The sequence below is a fragment of the Anoplopoma fimbria genome, chromosome 9 (assembly GCF_027596085.1).
Source record: "Anoplopoma fimbria isolate UVic2021 breed Golden Eagle Sablefish chromosome 9, Afim_UVic_2022, whole genome shotgun sequence".
NCBI classification, from domain to species: Eukaryota; Metazoa; Chordata; class Actinopteri; order Perciformes; family Anoplopomatidae; genus Anoplopoma; species Anoplopoma fimbria.
The window spans coordinates 12315901-12340408 of NC_072457.1; the positions used below are offsets into that span (position 1 = coordinate 12315901).

The following is a 24508-nucleotide window of genomic DNA, read 5'->3' on the forward strand; positions in this document are numbered from 1 at the left end:
CGAGGTATGTCAAGAGCATGTGATGCTTATGGGGGTGTGGCCCTTCAGGTGCTCTGTGGAGGTAATACACTCCGACGCTTAGTGACTCATTCTCACACACACCTTACAACATCACGCATGGTGCTCTCACACCTTAACTCTTCAACTTCACCTGACAACAAACTGTGGGAATTTGCTAAACGAGCACAGCGCTTATTGAAACGGGATCTCTTTTAAAAAGCTAATTATTTCCATTGCATTTGAAGAGCTGCTGGATGTTGGACTTAAAGGCAGTGAGTTGTCGTTTACAATTGTGATCTTTCTACCGGGATAGGCTGCTCTGCTGATCTCTTGTTTTGACTTCCACCATCCAGGAATCAATCAGAGGGAAATTCATCTAAACTGAGGAAGTAATAATACGGTGCAGCATTTGCAGTTTGCTTTATATTCTTTCTTTTGTGGGAAATTTCTGAACTGTTCATGACAATGCCGGTGGTCAAAGTGGAGAAAGACTCTCCAGCAGACAACACCATGTCTGCCTCCAACCCTCTACAGCATTCAGAGGAGCAGCCCAGAGGTCGGAGAAGGAAGAGACCTCTCCAGCGAGGGAAACCCCCCTACAGCTACATTGCACTCATTTCCATGGCCATAGCCAACTCCCCGGACCGCAAGCTGACTTTGGGGGGAATCTACAAGTTCATCACAGAGCGCTTCCCTTTCTACAGAGACAATTCAAAAAAGTGGCAGAACTCAATCCGTCATAACTTGACTCTCAATGACTGCTTCATCAAGATCCCCAGAGAGCCGGGGAGGCCAGGAAAGGGCAACTACTGGGCCTTAGACCCGAACGCGGAGGACATGTTTGAGAGCGGCAGCTTCCTGAGGCGCAGGAAGAGGTTTAAGCGCTGTGACTTGAGCACATACACCTCATACGTCCACGACACTCCAGTTTTCTCTTCTGTCCAGATTGCCAGATCGGCTGCATACACCAACTCAGTCTACAACAACATGACAGTCAATCCGGCCTACGGGCAGCAGCTGACCTCTGCATATTACCCCTCTTCCTCTCCTTCTGGGTTTGGACCTGGTCAGACCCGCATGTTCAGCATCAATAACCTCATAGGACACCAGACTCCATCCAGCATGTTGGGAGGTCAAGGGCCAGAGGTGATGCAGCAGCCTGGCCGGAGCTTCAGTCCCGAGGGTCTCCCAAACGGATCCAGTCCCTGCAGTCTGGGGGCCCCAGCTTTCCAGAGCCAACCATGTGGAGGGTCGGTATCGTCGCGGTCCTCTACGCATCCCGGGTTCACCTACTCCGGGCCAAACGGCCACCCACACCACCATACACACCAGGGCTCGTATGGACAGGGCCACACCCAGGGGTATGCAGGGACGGGACGCCTCCACTCCTCAGCCCACGGGTCTGTGGAGAGCATGGACCATTACGGGAGGGTCTCCCCAGTGCAGTTGGGCTCTTTCTCCCAGTATAACAGTGCTGCAGGTCCTATCCCCAACTCTGGGGGTTATCTGAGACACCCGACGTACCCGGGGAATATGGACAGGTTTGTGTCTGCTATCTGAGCTACTGAGAATCTAGATCGGAGCATCTCACTACCTTGTTAATAGAACATCGGAGATTTGAGACGGCGCCCAGTGAGCCGGACTTTTCTGCGCACAAATGTGATTGTTTTTCTTTGTACATGACATTTGTTAAGGACAAAACTGAAAAGACACCTCTCCTGACACAACTGTGATTTACCAGATTAACACTTCAACCCATTTTCTTTATTGTTGATGATAATTTACTTTGAGATACATGTACTATAAATGTGGATTTTAATGTCAAGTAGTCCTCACTGCATGTGAGTGTAAAGATTGTCTAATATCTTGTGTGGTTGCAAGCTTCTTTTAGTGTCATGAATTGAATGTGCAAGTCTATATTATACAACACTAGTGAGTTTAAATGACAATCTATGAAATATTATTATAAATTATTATGTTTCATGGTCATCGGTTTTGCAATAAGTGGCTTGTATGAAGAACGTCAGCTTTAGTTAATTTGCATGTAATGTAATGCATATTAGGTTGCCTTTTTGGAAATAAACAGAATGATATAGCACCTTGGTTCTTCAAGAATAAAATATTTAAAATATTGCTGTATTTTTGCTGTTACAATTTTAGCATGTGTGCCAAAATATTACACCAGAATTGCTATTTTTTTTATGTCTAATGGGGAAATTGTGGTTTGCCACATATTTAATTTATATCAGTTATATTTGCAATAGTTATAAAAATAAAATACAACATTTTAAAGGACAAACAGATCAAGACATTTGCCTTCAGGGACAAAAAAAAGGCCCTCAAACATCTTTTTCTTTTGTGGTTGCGTTGTTTGGTTCACTGTTTCAGCTCAGCTGGTTTGAAGTGTTGTCTGGAGCCACAGTATTATCAGTCACTGTGACCAGCCTCAACTATCATGTCCAGACATCAACACAGCACTTAGACAGACGGACAGTTAATCTACCACAAAGGTCTACTAATCAAGAAAATGAATTGACTTGTAACTCGATATTTCGGCCTATAAAGTTAAGTAGTGGGAGTCCTTTATCTCAACACGAGAGACCTCCCTTGAACAAGGTCTGCATATCTGACAAGATGAGACTCGTAAGGAATCGCTTCATTATTGTGAAGACACTTGATTTTCCTATCAGTAAAGAAGCTTTGTTGATAGACGTGGGGGTTTTTTCCGTAGTTGAAAGGGTCCTCGTTTTTCTTGAGTGCCACTGAATCTCAAAATCTATGTGGATTAAATGAGAATAGCAGTAATCAGGAAGTGTCAAATTATAATTTCAGAAGTACAATGATTTATTTATTTTTAAGACCTGCACTTAAAAGTGACAGGGCTGATGGGCAACAAAGATTTGTTTGATAATCTCCATCTTGGGTTATGGTCTACATGGTAGACTAGAAAGAATTAGGTTGATGTTCACACAGTGCTCTATTTAATAGTATAAAATTAGACAAGCAATATCTAAAAACATAGGGCACGGAGATTTAAACGAACTAAGGTATCGTCGACGGCATAACTGATATTAACAAAAAATGTTTGCAAATTAAATATATATTTAATTTTCGAAGACAGACACCGCATCAACACAGCAGGTATAAAGAACACATCTGCTGAAATAAGTTGTGTAATTTGCATACCACATTGTTAAAATTAAATACTGAGCCAAGATATTAACTCAATGTAAAACATTAAAACAAAACCAGGTTACTAAGACACAAGTTTGACGCCTGGCACAGGAAAAATGTGTCACATTCACTGTTCAGCTTTGGACAAAAGACAACCGTTTTCAGCAAATATGTAACGGTTGTAAAACCTTTACATACCATACCTGTATTAAATGTTTTTTTGACACAAGGTAGACAAACATTTTAAAAACCCTTATTTAATTATATAAATGCAAGTGGCCTTGAAATAAAAGATGTTTCAAATATAAGGAGCAAAGACAATCAATAAGTTAAATTTATTTTATTTAAATCATACTAAAAATAGGAACACTTACAGCGAGGACAAGCTAAAACATTACGGATGTAAATACAATGAACACAGGTGACAATAACAAACATGTCAACCGATGTATTCAACAAGCTGTTGGAGTTGTTCACAATTCTTCACGACCACCGGCAGTGACATCAGAGTCTGTGTGGAGGAAATGAAAACAATCAGTACATCAAATATTCATATATAGATTCAGTATTTACAGTACAATAGACAGTACAGTGTTGACAGAAAAAGGCACCAAAGCAATATATAAAGCATCTCTCACCTCTCTGACTTTATTGATCATTTTGTTTAACATCTGAAGCTCATTCTCACTCTTCTGCTGGTTGGTCTGGTGGATGTTTTGCTGAGAGAGGCATAACACACTGGATTACATACTCATTTTATGACACTTTTTCGGCTTTTTATAACATATGGAGATACTGTTAATTTATTCCAAGAAGTTAAAGAAAGATGCTGGTATGTAGCGAGCAATATCAGTACCTTCTACTGGTCATACTGGTACCAACTGATACTTACATGTCTTTTTGCTCTTTCAAGGAGTTTTACTCTTGCCTGCTCCACCTCTTGAAGACTCAACTTAAGTCTTTCCACCTACAGACAAAATAATCAAAGACCTCAAGTATTCACTCAATTATTTATAAAAAAGTATTATAACTATACAGTATCTGGCAACTCTCAGACTATAGGTGACAGGAACATACCTCTCTCAATAACTGGATCTTCTCTTCCATGAAATTAGCCGGGTTAGCAGATTGGCTACCAGCTTTTTTCAACTCCTCCCGCAGGAATTGAGACTCGACCTTTGACTGATTGAGAAAACGACGAAGTTCGACCACCTCCTTTCGCAATTCCTATGAAAAATTTACAAATAAAAAAGAAACTGTTACATTTATCCAATTGTGTTTTTAAAATATAGATATGGATTCTGTGCCTTACGTTGCTGTCAGTCTTGTGTTTATTTAGCATTTCCTGGGTCTCTTGTATTTCTGCCATCAGCTTTGTCACAGTTTTCTCATCCTGTGTAAAGACACATTTTTAAAGACACTTTTCAGTGCTTCTTCAGCTCTTTTCTAACCCATTTTGAATTTTGTATGGTATCATAGATGAAAAAAAACATAAGTAATTCTTACCTGAGCTTTCTGCTGCAGCGCTAGATTTCCCTTCTCAAACAGGCTGTTCAGACTGCTGAGTTGATGCCTCAGCTCAAACACCTCCGCCTCATGTCTGTTGTTTGCAGCCTGCTGCTCCACCTGCAGGCCAGAGCTGGAACAATGCATTAGAAAACGTTTGAATATAAAGACAACATACACGCACCACATTGTAAAATAAATAAATAAAGAATAATAAATAATGTAATAAATATGAAGGAAACTTGGCAACTTCACAAATACATTCCTCTTAGAGGCAAACTTTATAGAAAATAATCAGAATAGAAAGCAATCTGATTTATATTAACACTTTTATCACCCCTTCTCTGTACAGATTATCCATCTTTGTATCAAACCTCTGACAAAGGCACTATATGGTAAAACAGGGTGAAGTGAAATCAGTTGACATTACAGACTCGTATTTTTTGGTATTTCACACGCAACTAATTGAAATTAGTAGCAACAGTAAATCTCAATCAATGAACTGATGATGTAAGTCAATCAAACAAAAAATGCCAAACATTCACAGCACTCACATGGTTTTGTGCAGCTCCTCCAACTGGGCATCTTTACGCTGCTGCAGCAGCTTCAGATTGCTGACGAGTTCTGAGACGGTGCTGCCCAGGTCAGCGAACAGCTCTGACACGCTGCTCTGCTCGTCCTCCTCGGCCTCAAACTCTACTGAGTTCAAATTCTTTTTAGGGGTGACGGCTGCAATGCGTGTGAAGGCGCTTGTCTCACTGAACAAAGTGTCACACTGTGGCCTGGGGGAGTCTGAGGGGACAGTGAACTTAAACTTAAATTGTTGATTGCCATAAGTCATTGGTTGACATTTAAGCCCCATTTGAACTCAGTTTGAGATGTGTATTTAGATGTAGATGCACAATTATTGTCCCTGTAGCTAAGATGCTATCTCTGCAAATCAATAACTGCTTCAAAATGACTTTGAGACATGTTGATTCAAAATACATTGGGCAATTTAAGCAGTATATCATCTATGGTCGTGCTAATTATCCATAGGGGGAAATCTGATCATTTCAACAGCATACAATATAAATAGAACAAGTGTATTATAATATTGAAGAAAGGGTAATTCACAGCATGAGAACACGCCATTGTCACTGAGAGGTTGACTCATAACCCGCCTCCAAAGAATGATATTTATATCGCCCTTTAATAAAGGGGACGGGACAGCAGAACACACATTCAGCCCATGTTGGAGCCATTCAAATCAAACAGCTGTCACAGGATAATGTCTGGGTGTCACTGTTCAGAGACACTTATTTGCAACTGCTAAAGAATATAACTGCATTGCACCATATTAAATAAAACGTTTAAATCACAGATTGTCCACCAAAGCAGTACAAGTCTGCGACCCAAGTTTGACCCAGGTTGGGAGGAGGATCATAGAGCGAGGTTGGATAATGCACCTTGAAATATTCAGACTGACCACCAGCATGGGTTTAACCAGCATCGATGTGTCAGTCAGAATGTTGCTTAATGTGTTCAAGGTTAAAAAAAAACAAAAAACCAGAAACTAAGAAACTGGCTGCTTTATAAGCAAATTAAACCTTTGAAGTTTCATTCTTGTCTTTTAAGAGAACCGAGCCAGTCTTTTTAGGGCATGAGCTTCACTTCACAAGTTACATGCAGGTTGAGCTACAGTACCTGATCCAGGAGGTGTTTCTGTTATGACGTCTTCCTCCTTCTCAGCAGTTAATGCAACCATGATGCGGTCGACAAAGGAGCTGGAGGGGTGACGACGTTCCACACTCTGGAGTAGTTGAGCCTCCTTCTGTGGTTCTGGTTTCTGAAAATAATATAAGCCTGTATGAAAAATAACTTTTTCTCCACAGTGATGAAGTCCACTTACCTGCAACTCATTTGAATATTTTTTTAATGTTTTAAACCATGAAGTTTGACACCATAGGTGAAGAGAACTGAAGAGTCTCTCTCATAACTGAACTTTAACACAATTAAGTGTAGCAGTTTACTAGAAATACAGTTATACCCTTGCATTCTGTGTCTAAGTGTTGAATATAAGCATTGACACGTATATGAAAATGAGACAAATATGTGTTACCTGGTCATCGAGAGCTGTATGTAGTTCATTGGTCAGTCCTCGCAGTGTATGATGCAGCAAAGTAATTTCAGTGACGGCCTGTGCCAGTTTCTGTCCAAGCTCCAGCTCGGTCGCATCGGCTCTGGACTTCGTAGTTTCCAGCTCCTCCTGCAAACTCCTGTTCTCGAGCCTACGTCACACACACGCACAAGTTATCATTCAGCATACAGACAAAACGTCAGACAACTTTCATATGTTGTAAGATTAGCACCATATTTGTTTAAGTTTAAATATAGACGTATTCACAACGAGAGACTGAGTGTTCATTTTTTATCTTAACCAAATTGACCAATATTTACTTTTGCTTCATATTTGCTGATGCCTACAATCAGGTACAAATAACTAAGTATGTTTTTGACTTACCCTAACAGAAAGCAACGATGCAACCCACTTAATCTAATCAACATTTCTAACTAACGCATTGATATAAAAACAGCATATAAGATCATTACATGGTCGTTGTTAACGAAAACTTACTGAAGTTGGCCAAGTTCTCCTTTTAGGTCCTCACACTGGATGTTCCTCTCCCTGAGGGCCTGCAGGTTGGCCCTCAGCATACACTCACTCTCAGCCATCTGCTCCCTCGCAAACTCATTCTCCACCTGTAAGAACTGACACAAACACACGTACATCCAACAGGAAATCAAAAAATGAAGTCACACACTATGATGAACTCATCTTCATGTTGGTTCATGGCACAAGTGTATAAGGTGCAGGAATGAGACTTCAAGCAGACCAGGTTAATAAACTTTTAAAAAATGATGTTATTCTTCAGGCAGTAAGTAAACTTTCTTAATCACAGAAACATTCCAAGTAATGGTAGTGTAAAGTATATAAATCCCAAAGCTTACCTCGTTCATCTCCCGCACACCATTGAGCTGTGTGCAAACCTCCTGGAGCTGCTGGATCTGCATCTTCTGGGATTGTGAGAGGACCTGCAGCTGACTGAGTTGCTCCTCGCTTTGAGCCAGAGCCTGACTGAACTCATACGCACGCTGCTCTGACTGACCCAGTGACGTCTCCATACTGAACACGAGCGCAGACGACACACAGGCAGGGGGGCATTAGTTGCAGTATTTTTATATGACATTTGTAGATGTGTGGCAATGAGAAAGTTTTCTTTCTGAGAACACGGCTGTCCCATTCTTCTGTCATAATTCAAGTTATTTAAAATACTATACTTGTCTGTTTATATACTGCATATGGACAACGTATCAGTGGCCGAAGGTTTGTTACTTACAAAACAGTATATGAAAACAGAAAGTACGAAATACATAATTTTACTAAATAGGGCTATGGATGCATTCAGATTTTTTTAAGTTAAGACGAGATATGAAGAAATCTGTGACAAGTTTTTTTACTGTAGGTTTTAACAGGTATACACTTTTCTTCAATCATGTTTGTCTTCATTGTGAGTTTGCTCAACATTTCATATTAAACCATGAACCCATTTCAACTTAGACTTAGACTATAGTCTCCAATGAGTAAATCAAATTATTGTCCCCACTTACTCATTTGCTCTGTCCTTGGCTAGCTGGATGTCCTTCCATGACTGCTGCAACCTGAAACAACAACATTTTTAAAACACCGTGCTGTATTTCAGTTAGTATTTGTTTTTTTTTTTGCTTCAAGATCCCCCCTTGATAATGTTTCAGTATGCATTTTCATTTATATTCCTGAGCATGTGATCAACAGATTTGAGTTGTTTTAGGATCATACTTTATGCTCTCAGCAGCAAGGGCCTGCTCCAGGAAAGTGTAGGAGGCCAAAGTGGAGGAAACTGTGGCGGACATCTCCGTCACCTTCCTATCCAGCAGACCACGATCTTCCTCTCTTTCTGATAGCTTCTGACGCAGCACACCCATTTCTAAAATTGGATAGCCAGAAAAGAAAGAAATGTTCTCAATTATATAGGCTGATTGAGAAGACAACTTTGTTGAAAACAGGAGAACTGATAGGACTAAAGCAAGTTTTTACCTGAAGTCAGAATTGTCACCTGCAGATTTAAATCACTGATCTGTTCTGAGGCAGTTTGGAGATTCATATTAGCTTGTTCAAATTCCTCTTCAATCTGTTGGGTACAAGTTCAAAAAAAAAGTCATCATCATGATTTGCAGAAAAAGACAGTGCCTTTAAGAGTAGAGTTAAGTAGAGTTGCCAGGCAGTAGTTGTCCAAATTCACTTAAAGACATTATAGTCATTGGACCTGCTCTCTCTCTTCGACAGCTTGGTCTCTTGCAGCGAGGTGTTCGTCCCTCTCTCTCAAAGCATCCGCTGCCTTCTCATTCAGCTTCAGAAGCATGGGAGCAGTTTTCTGCAGAAGGGCTCTGACTGCGCAGAGCTGTGAAGAGAACAGACAAAAGCATCAGAATTCTGAGCATTAATGCATTTAAAACAAAGGAAATGCTGCCACCATTCAAAAAACCACATAAGAAAAAAAGTATACAAAGCTATTTTTTTGTTGTTGTTAAATTGACTGTTAATGTCACAGAGATCAAACTACAAACAAGAGTTTAAAACAAAACACTGCTGATGCGGATATGAATACTTTTTCATCAGATTTCTGTTATTTCTTCTCACTTTTAGGAATTGCTACAAACTGTGTGTTGCTATTTTTTTTATTTGTCAACCGTAATTATTTGAGTTTCTTTTAAATATATATATATTAAACATACTTCTTTCATTAAAGTAGAGTGTTCATCCATGGTTGTAGACAAAACATCAGAAGCAGAGTTCAGCATTTCAGTGTAGGCCCGGTTTAACGCAACCTGCATTAGTGTAGAAAAAAATAGAAGTTCTGATGAATGTTATGCTGAATAGATTAAACAGCCGTTTGTTTTTTCCTTGTTATAAGTACCTGTTCTGGGTAGGTCTGGTCTAGGGCAGCTGACAGTTCTTGCTGAGACCCTACAATCCTCTCAAGCTCAGAGATTTCTGTGGCACAGTGTGTCCTCAGCTGTTCCATCGCACTGAAGGCCTGGAAACGGACAACCAGACACACGTAAAGCTCCTGGAATAAACAATGCTACAGAAAGCCAACAGCATATTGCTGGCAATAAAGATTTCAAAAATGTAATTCAAAATGTAGTTTGAATATTCTCCATTATCATTTCTGTCAACAAAATATTTTTTACTTATCTTTTCACAACATAATCATGACAAAGTATAGCTTGGGTTTTTAAATTACAGGCTTTATCAATACGGAAAAGAAAAAAAACTCCTCAGCCTACAGTGTTACCACTTTTAAAGGATTTGAATAATCATGGAGCGAGAGACAAAACATACATTGAACTACTTAAGTCAAATTAATTAATTCATTTAATAGATTTGTCCCTTTGCTTACCGCCTCCTTGGATGTGAAGGCCTCCTCCATCTGCATCCTCATGCCATCTCTTTGGTGAAAAGCATCTTTTACCTTCTGCATCAATGTTGTCTGGGTCTCCTTTGTTTTCTCAAATAGAGACTTCATCTGACCGTACTAAAGAACACAAAGAAAATACACATCAACTAATTTGCTCCTGCTGGATAATGACACAGAAGCATGCGAGACATGTCTACATACATGTGAGACAAGGCTTTGATGGTCCCCTCTGACAACGTCTCCTATTTGCTTCATGTTAGAGAGAGCAGCATCCGTGTCATAACTCAAAGAAGTCTGTTGGGACAAAAGTGCACATTTCAGTTATTAAAGAGCAAAATCAGGAGTAAATGCCTCTTTCGCAATAATGAAAATCATTAAAAAGCATTTGCCACAGCTATTTATGTAAAATTATTTTGCAACAAAGATGAACACACATGTGTTGCATCAATGTTTATGTCTCACCATGGTGGCCCTCGTGTCCTGCATACGCTGGATGAGGTTCTGTAGAGAACTTCCATCCAACTCCAACTCACCAATCCTGCTCAGAGCCTCCAAATATAGGTCTCTGTACATCGTGGTCTACGTAAAATACAAAATAAATGATCAACTAAAACAAAGATTGTGCATGAACTCAATTACATGCAAGATATCTTCATAGCAAAATAATAAATCTAACAAAGTAAAAACTCTAAATGCTTCACATCTCCACTGTGAGCCCCTTAAAAGATGTATGAATGTGTCCCTTACCTGGCTGAGCTCAGAGTGGTCTGTCTGCACTAGTTTCTCCCTGAGGTCTGAAGGTGCAGGGCCTGCAGAAGGACATCCATTTTTCCCGGAAGCAGCCAGTTGCTGCACCAGAGCCTCCACCATGATCATGCTAGACCTTAACCTCTGCTCCAGCTCTTGTCTGGGGAGACACTCCAGGCTACCTGGAGGTAGGCTGAGGGCAAGTCAACAGAAGCAAACCGTGAGAGGCAGACACAAAAAACAACAGAAATCTGAATTAACCATGTCATATTCAGAGAACATTGAAAACCTAACTAATCCAGAGCCAACACTTACTTCCACAGCAGAGGGTCCGTTAGAGTGCAGGAATCAACCATAGAGATATTCCTCTTTCTCTCAAATTGGCCAGATGTATTGACGCTGTGGTCTATCCATTTAACAGGAGTGGTGCCCACACAGACACTGTGGGATTCTGCAGAAGTAGCTTTTGCCGACGGGACCATGACGGCAGAAGGAGGCGGAATGGGAGCAGAGACAGCAGCAGGAACCATCTTCCCTGATGCAAAGAAAAGAAACTCTGCCATCTGCCGAAGCTGCTGCTGCAGAGGACCATCTGGAATCAAAGGTATATCCAAAACTGGCTTCTCCACTTCAGGCTGAGGCATCGCACAAGGCTTTGCAACCACATCCCCGACTGGCTCAGCGACTGGGTCTGACTGAGGCTTGCAACTTAGTGTTGTAGAGTTAAACAGAGGTCGTGGCATGGGGCTCTCCATGTGCTCTTCCCATAACACGCTCTTTTCACCCTCAAGAGCGGAATCGTCCGAAGCAGGTCCCCTAAAGGCCTTTAATGCAGCGAGAGAGGCTCTTCTAACAACAGGACTGAGGATCCCAAACTGAAAAGCAGCCGATACTGAGGGACACTCTGACAGAACTTTCAAACGATTAGGGAAGTTTTCTGACTGAGGTTTTTCTGCAGAGTTGTAAAGAACAGCTCCATTTCCAGATGCACCCAGAGCACTGTCTTTTGCCTCACTGGATTCATGGGGCCCAATGCTGATTTGCACTTGAGATACATGTTCCACATGCACATCGACAGGTGTAGGAGTCTCTGCTGAAGTCGCAAGATGGCTGCAATCAGAAGACTCTGTTCTACGAAGCATTGATGGCAATGCACTCTCCTCAGGATGCATTGAGTCCTTTTTGGACATTTCTTGCATTTGACAATTAACTGATTTATCATCCAATGCCTTTAAAGATGTGTTAGTCAGGGAAAATGTACTGATAGCTGGTGGGTCAGTATCTACCACAACTTCATTGTTCTCCACATGGCTGTTAGATTGTTCACTGTCATCCTGAATGTGTTCCAGCGTAATGGAAGTAGGTGCACTGTTGTCATCAAGGGGCTGGCAGATCACAGCCTGTTCTTCAGGCAGAGGTGACGTCCTCTGAGACAATCCATCTGATATTTCAACATCACTTCTGGCACTGATGAAAGAACTGAATGTAAAACCTTCTTGTCTGCCAGTCTGGCTATCAGGTACCACTAAGCTTATCCGTTCAACATCCTCCACAACATCAAGGCTGAATGGTATTGGGTCATTTTCAATATTACAATAAGGGTGATCTAAATGATCATTATTGTTTTGCCCATCTTGGTCACTAGCCAACATGCTTGGATCAATATCATAGTTGTATGACTCACTGCAGGTCGCAGTTTGGTCGGCTGGTAGAGGAACAGTCTCATCGGCAAGTTTGGTGCCATCTGAAATTTCAATCACACCTCCAGTGCAGTTAAATGATTTGAAGGTTACATCACTCGGTCCATCAGCGGGCTTTTCAGAGCCATTTGTGGTTTCAGAGAAGGTGTCGATGACACAGACACCATTTTCACTGCTAAAGTAGGGATGATCTGCATGTTCAGCTTGACCTAGTTGGCCACAGTCAGAGAGATTTGTTAAATTTACACTGTTGTCATGTAAAGGTTCAACCAGCTGAGCCTTAGGCAGAGGAATGGTCTCATCTTGTAGTCTGGTGACATCAGGAACTTCCACCTCACCGCCATCACAAACAAAGGAGTTCCAAGTGACATCTTTCTTTCCACAGTATTCATTCTCAAAAGCTCTGAAATCTTGTGTGACTTGTCTATCATCCAAGTCTCCAGAGGCCAGTGTAGGGTTTGAAATTTCCCAGAGACATGCTGCGTCAATGTCAACCAAGGAAGCATCTTTCTTCTCAGGATTGTAATAGGGGTGTTCAGTGTGGTCACTGCAGGATTGAACTATCATGCTGTCAGAGATGACTGTATCTTCCATTTCATGCATGTTGTTTATAGCCTGATCCTTGGGCAAAATAATACTCTCTTCTGCACACACCAAGGAGCCTGTAACCTCAACCTCCCCCCCGGGACAGATGAAGGACTTAAATGTTACATCTCCGAGTCCACAGGCTGTCTCAGTAGTTGTTAAATCGATAGTGGAAGCATTGATTTGATTTGCTTTGGTGGATGGAGAAGATTGCAAGCGGGCGTCAGGGTCACAGAGAGAAACGCCACCCTGTTGATAACAATGAATGGAAGGTAAGAAAAAGTCACAAAAAACATGGAATACAATAGGAGCAATGCAAAAAATAAGGATAACCTCACCTTTGTCCGTTCCACTACATCAGCACTGAGCAGTGATTTTGATTTGAACCTCGATGATGGAGTTGACAGATGAAGCATTTCATTCTGCACACTTCTCAGAGGGGTACGCTCTCCACATCTGCTTGGAGGCTAAAATGAACAGAAGTCAAAGAATTATAAGCTTGATCAGTGATAATTTTACAACAAATTGTGCACAAAAAACGCATAAATCTTACCACGCCTTCCCCACTAAAATGTGACTTCCTGGACGACATCACTCTGGAGTACTGGGAAACTTTGTACAGCTGCAAAAGGAGGAGAAAATATTTTTCTATTAAACGTGCTTAAAATATAAAAAAAAAAACGTTAATCCGTTTCTCCAGATAAGTCACAGTAACCACTTAGCTATCTAAGAAGCTTCTACTATAACGCTAAGAAACGTTACAGGCAGTTGGCCAGAAGTAACTTTAGGCTTCTTAGCTCATTCATAAGTGTTAATAATTACACAAACCTAGTTTTAAAGTGTGATGTAACGTAACACAAAAGTATCACACAATGTGTTACCAAGAATAACGTAAGCGAGGGCGTAGGACTAACAAAAACATCTGTTTTATGAAAGCATTAAAGAAGTCGTTAGCTCACGTAAGTTACGTTGACTCATGTTAGTTTGCAAACACCTGACCTCGGCAGCTAACGGACATTTTAAACCAAACAAACTGTGATCTGTGAACTCAAGTTATACACATTACCTGCTAAAAAAAATGACCAGCAAACTTCAACCAACGTTGCAAAAGCTACGCGGATAGGGTAAACAAACCTTTAGCGTCGAGCAGCCATCAACCGCGTTTCATTCAAAACACAAATGTCAGCTCTGCTATTGGTCCATTTATCTTCTTCTGTGGTCGTGTGACGCACTGGGCGGGCGTAGCGCGTCCTGCCGCACACTGCTGCCACCTACAGGCGGTAATTGTCATTGGCCTGGTGGTTTTTCCTAAAGCCATGAAATCTAAAGCTTTCCTCTAAATGTTGCCTTTAAGATATACACAGGCACATATTTTCTTTACAATTGAATGCAGGAACATAAAAATAATTCGTATAAGTCACTGTCAACTACTTTTCTTGTCAAAATACTTTGCAGTAAAAAAAGAACACTTTTTTTAACTTTACCTATTAATGAATAATGCCTAATTCGGGTTTTTATATTTCTGAACTCCCGGGTTTGACATTCAAAACCCTTTCCTCTCAGTTACATGAAGAAACATATTTGTGTTTCCACCAAATATTTCTCAAAGATGGGGTCACAATATTTTTTATCATTGTTACCCTTAATTCAGCTGATTCTCATTAAAGTTATGTAAATGATTTGCCTAATTATTTAAATACTTGTTTTTCAGATGTAAATCCATGCATCCAACAGCTAAATCATATATATTAATATATTTTTTAATTAATATTAATATCTTTCGCCACAACTCTCTTCCTCTCTCCGACTCAAATGTTTCTGTTGGGTAGTAGGCCAGACATGAAATAAACTTTTACACCAGTGTAGTACAAGTCTTGACCAAAGATAAACGTGCAAACATAATCATGAAGATGTATGGGAGAAGTGGGCAAGCATTTTAATATTTCATAAAAATAACTTGATAATTAAGTTATTTTGATAATTTACTAAATTCGTACAATCACTCCTAATCCACATTCGACCGTTTCAGCAATATTGTGGCTTACCGTCAGAAAAAGAAAACATAAACAAGGAAAAAAAAAGAAAAAAAAGAAAAAAGAAAAAGCCTTTATGTTTCAAGATTTTTTTATTTTATCTACTAATACAAAATTGAATGCACATTGGCTTTCATGTTTCTGATTTTAGAAGGTCTTAAGGATTTTACCACTTAAATATATAAATTACCTGGAAATGTCGAGATGAGGCACATTTGACAGGCTCCGATTTTGTTTCTCAACAAACATGAAAACTGAGTCTTTCCAGCTCTGAAGCTTTCCCAGAAAGGGGTTCTCACATTGAAGCAATGTGTTGCTCAACGGGTCGGACCTGCAGTACCTCAGCAAAACCTTGTCCAAACCAGCAAGTGATGTCAGCCGTGTCCAGAGTGAAGAAGAAGAGTCTGTCTCTGCAGCGTGTCCTCCTGTAGACCGACCGTGGGTCTGCTGACAGCACCCCTCTGATGGCGGCAGCAGCCTCTTCATGACTGCGAAGAAACTTGAACCTGGGTCTGTTGCTTTCAGAGGGCCCTGTGTGACATGCAAGTTGGTATTTTTTTTTTCAATGGCAGCACTCTGATCATTTAAATTATCATGCATCCATTATTGTTGAATATTAATCCTGAAAGCTGTATATAGTGTATACAGACATGTATACATGCATATACCGTACAGAACCATGCACTTCACCCCTCGTTTTTTTACATACTAGTTCTGTTATTGTTAATAATGTTGATGGTTTTGTTCAGCTTTGTTGTCCTTGATTCTAGCTGTATGTCTATTTCTATCTTCCTGTAAGTACATTGAGTGCAACCTAAAGGGTCAAAATTCCTCAAGTGTGAACACATACTTGGCTAATAAATAAAGCTGATTCTGAATGACTGTTTTCATATTCATCTCTTTAACAACAGCACTCTCTTGTGGACAAAAACACAACATCACCCTTTTCTCTGGAAGTTTGGTTTACCTGACAGGTGTGAGGGAAGGAAGTCTGCTAACTCCCTCTCAGCCTGAGGAGTGAAGCGCACCTCCAAACTGCTAACAGGAGGCTCTCTGATCCAGCCGGCAATGGCACTGTAGGCCTCCTCTCCGTAGCAAGGGCGGTCCACAGTCGCATCTGGTGGTTTGGTTTTGGGAGAGACTGAAACTTGATCCTCTCCTGCACAACTCAGCTGGCAAAGGTCCCTTTGGGTCACATAGGCCTTGACCTCCTCCAGCACATCATGTAGGTCTTTGTGGAGTGAAAACTGAGCACTGACTGACTGAGATGAATCTGTGACTGGAGTATCAGCCTCAGATTTGTCTCTTGAGAGAAAGTTGTCATCATCATCACCACTTCTTTCCCTTTTTAGGCCTGACTGGTCATAAGAGTCTTTTTGGGGGTTTACTATATCTGTTGTCTCATCTGAGCTCATCCTGGAGTGGGGGTTGTCGTACTCTGGGATGTAGGGTTTGATGTCCAGGACTGGGGTTCCAGCAATCATGTCAATGTTTGACAGATGTATTGTATCACCTAGAAAATAAAAGTGGGACAGACTTAGTTTCTATTAAGCAACATGTTTCTGTGGATGAGGTTAAAATTGAATGTGAACATTTAGACTTTGAGTGTATTTAAATTAAGTGCAAGCAGGGAAAAATATTCTATACCTTAGCGTGTTCGAGCATTAAGAGTTTAAAAAAGGTGTACATAGATCCTCACAAAGACAAACACGCATTTTTGCACACAATCAACAATTAAAGACACATTTTTGTTAATCACACTCACCGTCGATTTTATCAAGTCTAGCTAGCGTTAGGCCCAAGGCATTTGGTCGGTGGGGACTGCGTGTTGAGTACACACCAACTCTCTGACCATTGAGTCTAGGAGGTTTCACTTTGGCTTTGCAACTAAAGTGCCCATTTTTGTGAAAGAGAAAGATGATCCTGAAAAGACCAAATGAGGGAAAACACACATATGACATGACATTAAGAGTGGATACATAAAGTCTATATGTTTGCAGAGGTGGATTGTTGAAATTGGCAGAAGAACATATACCAAATGGGAAATTAAATCCTAAATCATAAGTCATCAAGCATTAGATAGGTAGGCAACCAAAAACCTATACTGCTTCTATCAGAGGAATAAAAAAAGCTACTAAATATTACATAAAAAGTGCCAAATAAAGGTTATTTATACAGCCTTTACACCAGTCTGATATTGCTTTATACGCTCTTATTATGTAGACTCTTAATATCAACTGTATATGTAACTCCTGAAGGTCCAAATTAAATAATGTTTCTAGGTACAACTCAAAAACCCACATTCAGCAAATTGAACTTAAAGTGCTTCAATAGGGTAATAATGAAAACATTGTCCCTTTTGAGTCCTAGTCAGTGGAATTAAAAACATTGCTTCAAAACAAGCAGCAACACTTTTTGGGTCCTTTTATTTTGGGTAATAATAACTCCAAACCATGGACTGGACTTTGAAAGACATACAGTATGAACACACAGTACACCAACTGCATGAGACCTACCAGACATGGGAGTATTGCTCCAGACCCACCAGAGCGTGCTCGGGGTTATTGAAGACACTCTGCCGGATGCGCAGTTCGGCCCTTGAGGGGCCACAAATGGTCGGCTGTCTGGGTGTCCCATTCTTCACAGAGAAACAGGAAGTGATGTAACCAATCGGGACTGTCTGGATGTTTCCTGGAGTGTTACAGAGATAACAATATTGTTTACATTTATAACATTTTAATCAACAAATATGTATAACATTTTGTAAACTTGCATCTTTATTGATATTTTATTTTTGCACTCTTTCCTGCTTTGTACTACTACTGCTCCAGTTTTCAATTCCAAATGACTGACATAAAATCAATAAGATTTGCTGCTTTCCTCTGATTCATATCACTGCAAATTTAATATATTCAGATTTTGGACTGACAAAAAAAGCTAAATGATGATGTCGCTAATCAAGATCATCAATAATGATGTACCCAATAATACCTGACAGATAATGATAATGATAATGAAAAAAAAAAAACCATACATTTATACACATACATTTATATTTATTCAGCCTATTTGGCACAAAAAAATCATTTTGGATAAAGAAAGTTGTAATGCTGTCTTATCTTATAGGATGAGATGCAGTATTATAACATATGAATTAAATAAAAGTGGGACAAAGTGCAGATATTTTCTCTGAGCAACGTCTGGAAAACAAAACTCTTACTTTTCTTTATTTACATTATTATTGTGGCTGACTTTACAGTGGTACTGATGGTAATTACCTCGCTCTAATGCAGCCTGTGGTGAAGACAGTGGTGGTTTCCGGTCTTTATCGGGTTCACAGAGTCCAACCTTTGACACAGCAGACTGAATGGATGACATATGTTTGCGATGACCTCTAACCGCACTGTCCAACATCTGCCTGTCAAAGAAGAGTCAGATACAAGTAAATACCATGTCAAAATAAAAAGATATATATACTGTTGAATGGCATGTCAGCAAGGATAAAGTAGCCGTGTATATTAATTACACGTCTAAAGAAGATGACAGTCAACTTTAATTAACACATGTCCAAAGAGAGAAATATAGAAAGTTAGTAACAGCTGTTAGAAAGGTTTGTGGCACATTCCTATCTCTACCAACCTCAAGTTCTTCATTTCTTTCCTCATTACGGAAATCTGCTGATTCAGTTTATTAACGTGCTCGCCGCAGCAGTCACACAGAGGACTCATCTTACTGATATAAAGGATGGCATAAAGAACAAAAAAATCGGAATAAGTTAGCTTTTAGCTAGCTGGCTAAACAGCAACAAACCACCGACGAAACACGTGGGAGTTTCTCAATGCGGAAGCAGGAGTTTGACTTCCGGTTGGCCAACCAGGAGTGTTCCAGGTGACAACATAACTGACAATCTGAGCTTTTATGAATACCTTATAGTGTGTTTATTGTGTATTGTGACGTATATGTAGTTAGAAAACTCGACTTGCAGCCGATACATATAAATCACGCAGGAATGTTGCAGAAGTCATGACACGTTGGCACTAGTTTTGCAGCCCATTGCATGTTTAATTATTATAATTATTATAATTATAATTATAATTTTTATTGTAATTTTTATTATTTTTATTATCATTATTATTTTTACAGCAAAGTTATTTTTGTATTAATTAATAAAAATAGAACAGTTTCTTCAAATATAGCCAACATGACCAAACATGACATTCTGGTTACACTGCATGTTTTATATCAGCAGAGGGCAGCCAAGAGTAATGTCACACTCCTTGTTTACTTTTTTTTTTTTTTTAAATAAGCTTTATGTATGAAAACAGAACAGATAGCCAACAAAAAAAAAATCGTACAATATAGTCAGTAGTGGTACACTTGGTGCTATAGAGTATTTGCATTAACTTTAACACTACTACATTTTAGATGGAAATATTGTTCTGCTTTTATCTGACATCTTGTTACTCTACGGATTAAAATTTTACATATAAATTATAAGATCCTCTTTTAATAAAGTGTGTTATTATAAATTAAGCAGAATAAAGTAGTTACAGTTGGCTCGTCCTCGTTAGCTATGACATTAAAATTCTGCTTCCATAGTAAATCTATCAGTAATTATTATAATATTATGTTATGTTATGCTGGGGCCGTTCTACTGCATAATGAACAATTACATTTGTTATGCTTTGAATACATTTTTGATAATAATACTCATTATGAATGCGGGACTTTTAGTAGCAATGTTAGAGTTATTTTACATTATGGTATAGTTACTTTAACTGTAGTAAAGGATCCAAATATCCAACCACCTCTGTATTAAGTTAAGAACTATCAGCCAAATAATTAATATATTATAAGAGTAGTAATAATAGATCAAATCGATTAAACAAAGCACAGATGAAATACATACATTCAGATATTTTGTTCCCACTGTAAGCGATATTGAAATACACTTGCTACATTTATCAGATGGATTGATTATTGTTGGATAATAATAGTAGGATGTTAGTATTTTATCAGAGTAAAATTTGGCTGTAATTTAATTTCTCCATTTTAGTGAAGAAAGATGACAGATTCTGAAAATGTGTTAAATCAATCATTTTAATAAATCAAAATGAAGTATATTGTCTGTGCATTTTTTTGTAAGATAAAGAATAGAAGGATTAACGTCTATAAAATCATTTAAAGAAAATCTCTTATATTTATCAGTGATTGTTTTTCTAACATAATAATGAAGACAATTGTGACCACAGTCAGATGATTGTAAGCAGTGTATTTTATTAGGGGAAAAATAACTTTTTACATAATTCTATCAAATAAATCCATAATTACAAATACATCGTTACCAGTGATGTATACCATTTACTCTTAAATAAAAGAAAGCAAAATTAGCTGATTACTGAATGCAAAATACAAAATAGAATTCATGAGCTTCGCAGTGAAGAACAAACCAGAATAAATAAGCATACAGGTTTGTTTGAATTGATACTTTTGTCAAATAAGCAATGCATATGCTCAGTATGTTTGTTCATTTTAACCAACAGGCTGCACACTAATCAGAAAAATACTTGGATACAAACTGTGATCATAAAGGATTTAGCCTGAGCTGAGGAAGTATCTGAAAGTGTGTTTTAGAAAATTAGAATAAATTTCCTGGGAAATATTTTTGGGAAGGAGGCATTGGAGACAAAGTTGGAATGGAGAACAATTTGTTTTGTTCAGGTACGTTGGTCGACGATGTCCCAATCAAATCTAAAAAAACACAAAAAGACAGGATACAATTAATATTAAGACAAGTATTGAGACAAAATGAAAACCCTTCAACTAGGTAATGTTGTTTTTTCCACACCATTCATTCTCCTTGCAGTCTAGTTTTCCTCTTTAATACCTTCATCGGCTCTTTTGTCTTGAGATGAAGAGTTGTCCTCCTCCTCATCTAGGCCCAAGTCCTTAATCAGGACCTGGTCAAGGGCATCCCTGCCTTGGGCCTCTGTGAAGAGGGTCTCCACCTGAGGAGGAGCTGCAGCAGGAGCAGGAGCTGGAGCTGGAACAGGGGCTTGAGTCAGGACGCGGACTGTGAACGGAACAGCATCTGGACCTGGAGCTGGATCTTGAACAGGGACTGGAGCCGTATCTGGGACTTTGACGGGAGATGGAGCAGGAGCAGAGGGTGAAAAAAGGGCTGGAGTCGGGTCAACCGGAGCCGGAGAAGTCAGAGTCGGAGCAAAGACTGGGCTTTGGATGGATTTGAGCAGTGGCGGCGGTACAGGGGCAGCAGGGACGGATGAAGGTTGTGATTCCACATAAAGTAAAGGGAATAGAGAGCCTGGTGTTTGATCTGGGATGACCTCATCAGGTTCAGGGACCACCACCACCGCAGGAGCTTCCTGGGGCACTGCTGCCTCCTCCTGAATGATAGAGATCTCCGGCGTAGGCTCACTCTTCTTGGGCCTCCCTCTCCTCTTTGTGCCACTCTCAGCCCTGGCTCTTTTCCTCTGGCTCTCCACCCTGGGAGAGTACAACACATTTGATTAACCTCATAACAGTGGGCATTGATACAGCTCTGTGTGATACTTTTGCAAAGCTAATAGTACAAAGTCCCTGACCTGGATCTGGGGCATCAATAGAAACACAAGAGCAACCTTTGGTTTCCTCTTGCTCCATATTCAATATAAAGCAGAGGAGTGATAAGCAGCTCGAGTGCAGATAAGGTTCTAACCGTGCGATGTGGAGTACAGTGTTATATAGAAGCAAGCTTTCTTAACAAAGCCTTATTAACATTTCTGATTTTAAATGTTCTATTTCTAACCTCCATTGCATTAAAGCTAATATTTACTGTATCATTACAGGGTTATACTGTAGATTTTGTCTGCACTGCTAAACCTATGATGGATACTTCAAATGAATATAGCTTTAAATGTAGGTCACTGCACTAACATTGGCTAATCCTTTCTATAACTTTACCCATAAACCCACTGGTTAGTCTCCTTTTCTTCTGCTTCTGCTTTCCTCTTCCTAAGAAGATCCCTGTCCCTCAATCGGCGACGGATCCCACCTATGAAACAGAGAAACAACAAGGGCAGCATGAAACTAAAGAGCAGTATTTTTAACGCATGACCAGCAAATGTGGTGGGTGACTGATGGTGTATAAAGATCGGGTTTAAAATACAGAAAGAGTAGTAACAGTAGCTTAGCTGTTGATTAGAGTATTTCTGTCTGACTTGATCAAAAGATACCACACAACTTTCTAGTGTAGAAATACTGAAACCAGCCTACTTTATTTCAAGAGAAGAGAAGAAAAAATTTAAATTTACCCAAGTCCTCATTTGAATTGTTATATTCCGAGTCTTGTTTCTCTTGCTGCGACGTCTCCTCCATTCTGAGTCCTGCTTTGAATGAATTCAACTCATTGAAGGCGGGCAAACGCAGAAAGAAGTCAAAATAACTTCTGACTGTTTTCTTTTCCCACCCCTAAATGAATTATCTGGTTAACCATTACCATAGTGCTGGAAGAGTTCTTGCCGCTTTGGTCTTATCATATTTGTAAAGCTGGAGGAGTTGGCACAGCATTGACAGAGAGAGAGAAAAAACGACTGGAGCAAGTGTGTGTGACGGCAGAGAGTGTGATAGGGATAAAATATGTGTGAGGTAAAGGGGGAAATAAAAAATATTAAGTTTATTAGACTGAAATGTTGTCTTAATTAAACTAGTAAACAAAAAGGAAAATAAAAAGGACTATTCTGTTTTGCATACATGTTTATGCGCAAGCCAGCAGCTGATAGTGAAGCTGAAATGTCGCTGTTGCTTAGCAATGGCAGAAGTATACTTTGACTGAATTTATATAGACAAATATTCAATGACTAAATTACCTAATATTGTTGGGAGGCACAAAGCAGTTCCACAGTTAAATTAAGTTCTGAATATGAAATAAATGAGCCAATATCCCAAAGCCCTGCATGTCTCTTTCTGCATAAATAACAATTATCACCAATAAACATACTAAAAAACTGTCTTTATTTAATAAAGCAATATATCATAAAGTACTCTGGGTAGACTAATGTGTTGAAAAGCCACCAGACAGCCTGAGATCAAGCAAGCCGGAGTGGAGGCATACCCATCTTATCTCACAGATGGAGAGCTGCTCAGTTGGGGCGTGTTCTCAATCTTCTCCGAGCACATTGAGGCCTGATGTGTGTGTTTGAGCCACTCAGAGAATGAAGCTGTCCAGCAGAGTCAATAACACTCAACTGCCAATTGCCTCCAGCACTGTAGGGGAAGTGTTGAGGGTCTCTTGGTTAAATTCAAGGAGCTTCTTGCAATGCACACTCTAAACTTTCTAAAATTATATTTAAAGAACTGTGTTTAAATCTTAACTACTGTCTGTTAATACTTTCTTTATGGATGTACTTATATGACTGCAGACAAGTTGTGGGAAATGTACTCATTCACCTGTTTTGTTCAGGGTGAATTTCAATTTTTTAAAATTTTTAAATCATCTTGGACGGCCATACAATGCCAAGAATTATAACCTCTTTCTCTGGGATGCACTGACTGCGATGAACAAACTGTCTCATTGTTATACTCAAACAGAAACTGACACTCACACACACAGTCACACATTTAAACTACCGTGAACATTTAGCAGCACCTACAGTATCAAGGTCAACTTCCAACTGGTTTAAAAGACCAGAGGCTAACAGACACAAGACTACCAAGTATGCAAATCCTTAAAAAATGACAGATTATTATCAGCACTGCTGCTACAACGACACTCAGTAAAGGCTGTCACTCACATGCAGCCCTACTGTTGCACAATGCAACTTTTATTTGAAGAATGTCAAAGCAGATAGTACAGTGCCATCTTCTGGTGTACATTTTCTACTATACTAAACCCTGATTTAAAAACAATCTATACACAAATATCATGAACAAATAACTTGCACAAGGCCAAATACTTGATGGATGTTGTACCCTGTAGACATAGTGGATATACAACATTGTTGTTTGGAGCCTATGTTTATGTGTTAAATATTTACTATACTACTAACTAACCTTAAAGTTATATCAATATCCTACCAAAATGCAGAGTATAATAAGTAATTCATATTTTAACTTATAGAGGGCAACAACTTCTGCTCAGTAGACTTCTTCTTGAGGGCTCTGGTGTTTCAGGAAGTAACAGGGGGTGGAGTTTGGGGGGGTTGCCCTACTCTCCATGTGCATATACAATGCTCTCTTTACTGCAAACCAAACACACCCCTCC

General features: G+C 39.6%; 4 protein-coding genes across 6 annotated transcripts; 1 reads left to right on the plus strand and 3 right to left on the minus strand.

Moving 5' to 3' along the window:
- The first annotated feature begins 459 nt into the window (after window positions 1-459).
- Window positions 460-1560, plus strand: foxe1 (forkhead box E1). Its single transcript, XM_054605209.1, has one exon. It carries the CDS (start codon window positions 460-462, stop codon window positions 1558-1560), a length of 1101 nt encoding a protein of 366 aa, XP_054461184.1.
- Window positions 1561-3543: 1983 nt separating this feature from the next.
- spag5 (sperm associated antigen 5) lies at window positions 3544-14405 on the minus strand. Of its 2 annotated transcripts, none has more exons than XM_054604250.1 (25): window positions 14348-14405; window positions 13767-13835; window positions 13552-13680; window positions 11244-13462; window positions 10929-11121; window positions 10644-10760; window positions 10383-10475; window positions 10164-10298; window positions 9678-9797; window positions 9496-9588; window positions 9027-9161; window positions 8798-8891; window positions 8540-8687; window positions 8332-8382; window positions 7672-7846; window positions 7298-7431; window positions 6782-6950; window positions 6367-6508; window positions 5235-5472; window positions 4681-4813; window positions 4487-4567; window positions 4252-4401; window positions 4067-4141; window positions 3813-3893; window positions 3544-3685 (listed from the first exon to the last, which is right to left on the minus strand). In XM_054604250.1, exons 2-25 carry the CDS (start codon window positions 13803-13805, stop codon window positions 3614-3616), a joined length of 5016 nt encoding a protein of 1671 aa, XP_054460225.1. In that variant the 5' UTR covers window positions 13806-13835; window positions 14348-14405; the 3' UTR covers window positions 3544-3613. The 2 variants fall into 2 exon arrangements, with proteins under 2 accessions (XP_054460225.1, XP_054460226.1); XM_054604251.1 differs by having other exon boundaries at window positions 14280-14348.
- Window positions 14406-15334: 929 nt separating this feature from the next.
- Window positions 15335-19120, minus strand: trmo (tRNA methyltransferase O). Its single transcript, XM_054604821.1, has 6 exons — window positions 18886-19120; window positions 18525-18664; window positions 17763-17937; window positions 17012-17169; window positions 16214-16759; window positions 15335-15777 (listed from the first exon to the last, which is right to left on the minus strand). The coding sequence occupies exons 1-6, from the start codon at window positions 18972-18974 to the stop codon at window positions 15542-15544; spliced, it is 1344 nt and encodes a 447-aa protein (XP_054460796.1). The 5' UTR covers window positions 18975-19120; the 3' UTR covers window positions 15335-15541.
- Window positions 19121-20501: 1381 nt separating this feature from the next.
- On the minus strand, window positions 20502-22741 carry hemgn (hemogen). 2 transcript variants are annotated; one of them, XM_054605154.1, is made up of 4 exons: window positions 22560-22741; window positions 22210-22300; window positions 21134-21753; window positions 20502-20997 (listed from the first exon to the last, which is right to left on the minus strand). In XM_054605154.1, exons 1-4 carry the CDS (start codon window positions 22621-22623, stop codon window positions 20885-20887), a joined length of 888 nt encoding a protein of 295 aa, XP_054461129.1. In that variant the 5' UTR covers window positions 22624-22741; the 3' UTR covers window positions 20502-20884. The 2 variants fall into 2 exon arrangements, with proteins under 2 accessions (XP_054461129.1, XP_054461130.1); XM_054605155.1 differs by having other exon boundaries at window positions 22222-22300; window positions 22560-22738.
- Between the last annotated feature and the right edge of the window lie 1767 nt (window positions 22742-24508).

Coding starts and splice junctions, on each gene's coding strand:
- trmo (XM_054604821.1), bottom strand. CDS start 18,974: ATGAGTCCTCTGTGTGACTGCTGCGGCGAGCACGTTAATAAACTGAAT. Junction 18,665..18,885: donor AAAGAAATGAAGAACTTGAG/GTTGGTAGAGAT, acceptor CTTCTTTGACAG/GCAGATGTTGGACAGTGCGG. Junction 17,938..18,524: donor ACAGGCTGCATTAGAGCGAG/GTAATTACCATC, acceptor GTAACACTCCAG/GAAACATCCAGACAGTCCCG.
- hemgn (XM_054605154.1), bottom strand. CDS start 22,623: ATGGAGGAGACGTCGCAGCAAGAGAAACAAGACTCGGAATATAACAAT. Junction 22,301..22,559: donor CAATTCAAATGAGGACTTGG/GTAAATTTAAAT, acceptor TCTGTTTCATAG/GTGGGATCCGTCGCCGATTG. Junction 21,754..22,209: donor ACTAACCAGTGGGTTTATGG/GTAAAGTTATAG, acceptor GTACTCTCCCAG/GGTGGAGAGCCAGAGGAAAA.
- foxe1 (XM_054605209.1), top strand. CDS start 460: ATGACAATGCCGGTGGTCAAAGTGGAGAAAGACTCTCCAGCAGACAAC.
- spag5 (XM_054604250.1), bottom strand. CDS start 13,805: ATGTCGTCCAGGAAGTCACATTTTAGTGGGGAAGGCGTG. Junction 10,761..10,928: donor ACCACTCTGAGCTCAGCCAG/GTAAGGGACACA, acceptor TATTTTACGTAG/ACCACGATGTACAGAGACCT. Junction 10,299..10,382: donor ATCAAAGCCTTGTCTCACAT/GTATGTAGACAT, acceptor TGTGTTCTTTAG/TACGGTCAGATGAAGTCTCT.